At 56.5% G+C, this 1,652-nt stretch overlaps 1 protein-coding gene across 1 annotated transcript; it reads right to left on the bottom strand.

Annotated features, from left to right (window-relative positions):
- Positions 1–36: 36 nt before the first annotated feature.
- On the bottom strand, positions 37–1,371 carry MCIDAS (multiciliate differentiation and DNA synthesis associated cell cycle protein; the record flags this gene model as incomplete). Its single annotated transcript, XM_009876053.1, has 4 exons — positions 37–100; positions 432–542; positions 695–909; positions 1,299–1,371. Coding segments are annotated over 4 exons (463 nt in total), but the record flags the coding sequence as incomplete, so codon positions are not given.
- Positions 1,372–1,652: the final 281 nt, after the last annotated feature.

The following is a 1,652-nucleotide window of genomic DNA, read 5'->3' as shown; positions in this document are numbered from 1 at the left end:
ACAAACCTGACTGCCCTGTCCCCTACACTGACCCACCCCTCACCACCCTGCCACGAACTGCTCCACTCTGTCTCTTACTGCCCTGCTCCATCCCACATGGCTTTACCCTACCCCAACCAGATCAACACTGCCCTGCCCCACACCATCCCTCACCATCCCACACCATCTTAAACCATCCCAAACCATCCCACACCACCCTGTCCTGCACCATGCAGACCCACACTGCATCACTCCATCCTGCCTCCACACCTCTTCTCACCTACCCCCCATAGACTCCATCCTGCCTCCACACCTCTTCTCACCGACCCCCCATAGCCCAATCCCACCCCGTGCTGCTCAGCCTCACCCCACACCCTGTGCCCTACTGCACTGTGCCCCAGGGGCCAGCCAGGCCATGGGGCACCTAGCCTAGATGGGGCAGCAGCACTCACATCGAGTACAGCAGCCAGCTGCCTGGCCTGGCTCGCTAGCTCCTTCAGCTGCACGTTGCTCTCCTGCAGTGTCACCAACTCTTCCTGCCTTTGCGTGAGGGTCTCCTGCAGCTGCAAAGGACAAGTGGGGACGATATGGTTGAGATAGCCCTGCTGCCCAGGGGCCGGGAGCTGCAGCACACCAGGGCCGTGCAGCTCCCTCAGCAGGATGCAAGGGAGAGAAATCCAGTGCAGGCCCTTGGGGAGTGCTTGGGGGTCCTTACCTGGCTGTTTGCCTCCAGAGCATCTCCTAGTGCTTTCTGGTGCTGGTCAGCCACGCCCTTCCAGCACGAACTGGAGGAAGGCAGGTGCTGTGGGGGCATCTGCACCAGCCTGCTGCTCTCCAGCTCTGGGGTGCAAGGTACAAAGGCCACCTCCTCGCCAAGTGAGAAATCAAAGTCAGTGCAGTCCAGTGATGGTGGCATTAAGGTCGATGCATCTGGAGAGAACAGCCACAGGTGTTAAGATGGAGGGCATTTTCACGTCCTCTCTTAGCCCTCAACCCAGCACATCGTCAGGTTCTGAGCAACCCTCCGATATCTCCTGACATGCTTTTACTCCAGTGTGACAGCTCTGCACTTTAAATCTGATTGGATTTAATTTCCATCTCACATGGGGTAAAGCTCAGTGCCAGCCCAGGTCTGTCTAAGGGGATGTGCAGATACACACTGTCTTACAAACTGTCCAAGGGTGAGATGACCACGTGGTGAGTGCGCATCCAAAAAAAACAACAAAAAAAAAAGTAAAAGAAAAAGAAGAGCCTGAATGCAGCTGCTGATGTACACATGCAGGCATGTTTGCCTCTGGTAAGGAAAAGTATCTACTTGCCAGATATAAAATCATCAACAGCATCTCTGAACTCCTGGAAATCAAACTCGGGTTCATCCTGGAGGCAGGTATTCTGGGAGGAAGGAAGGAAGGAAGGAAACGTGCCAGTGAGCAGGGCCCAGGGCCCAGACCTGCCTGCGTTGTCCACTGCTGCCCATACCTCTACAACACCGACTGCTGCCTGTGTTCTGCATCTTCCCAGAGCCCCCGCACCCCCAGGCCCCTGCTCCCTGCTCTGCCCTTGCCGTTAACCCATCTAACGTGTGGGACAAGATGCTGTCCTCCACTGTGCCCATTTCACAGGTGGGAAGCCTGAGGCTGGAGGGGGAGATGCCAGCACCCATTGGCTTGAGG

This window comes from Apaloderma vittatum, unplaced genomic scaffold (assembly GCF_000703405.1).
Source record: "Apaloderma vittatum isolate BGI_N311 unplaced genomic scaffold, ASM70340v1 scaffold24429, whole genome shotgun sequence".
Lineage (NCBI taxonomy): Eukaryota > Metazoa > Chordata > Aves > Trogoniformes > Trogonidae > Apaloderma > Apaloderma vittatum.
This window is presented reverse-complemented; position numbering and strand designations above follow the sequence as displayed.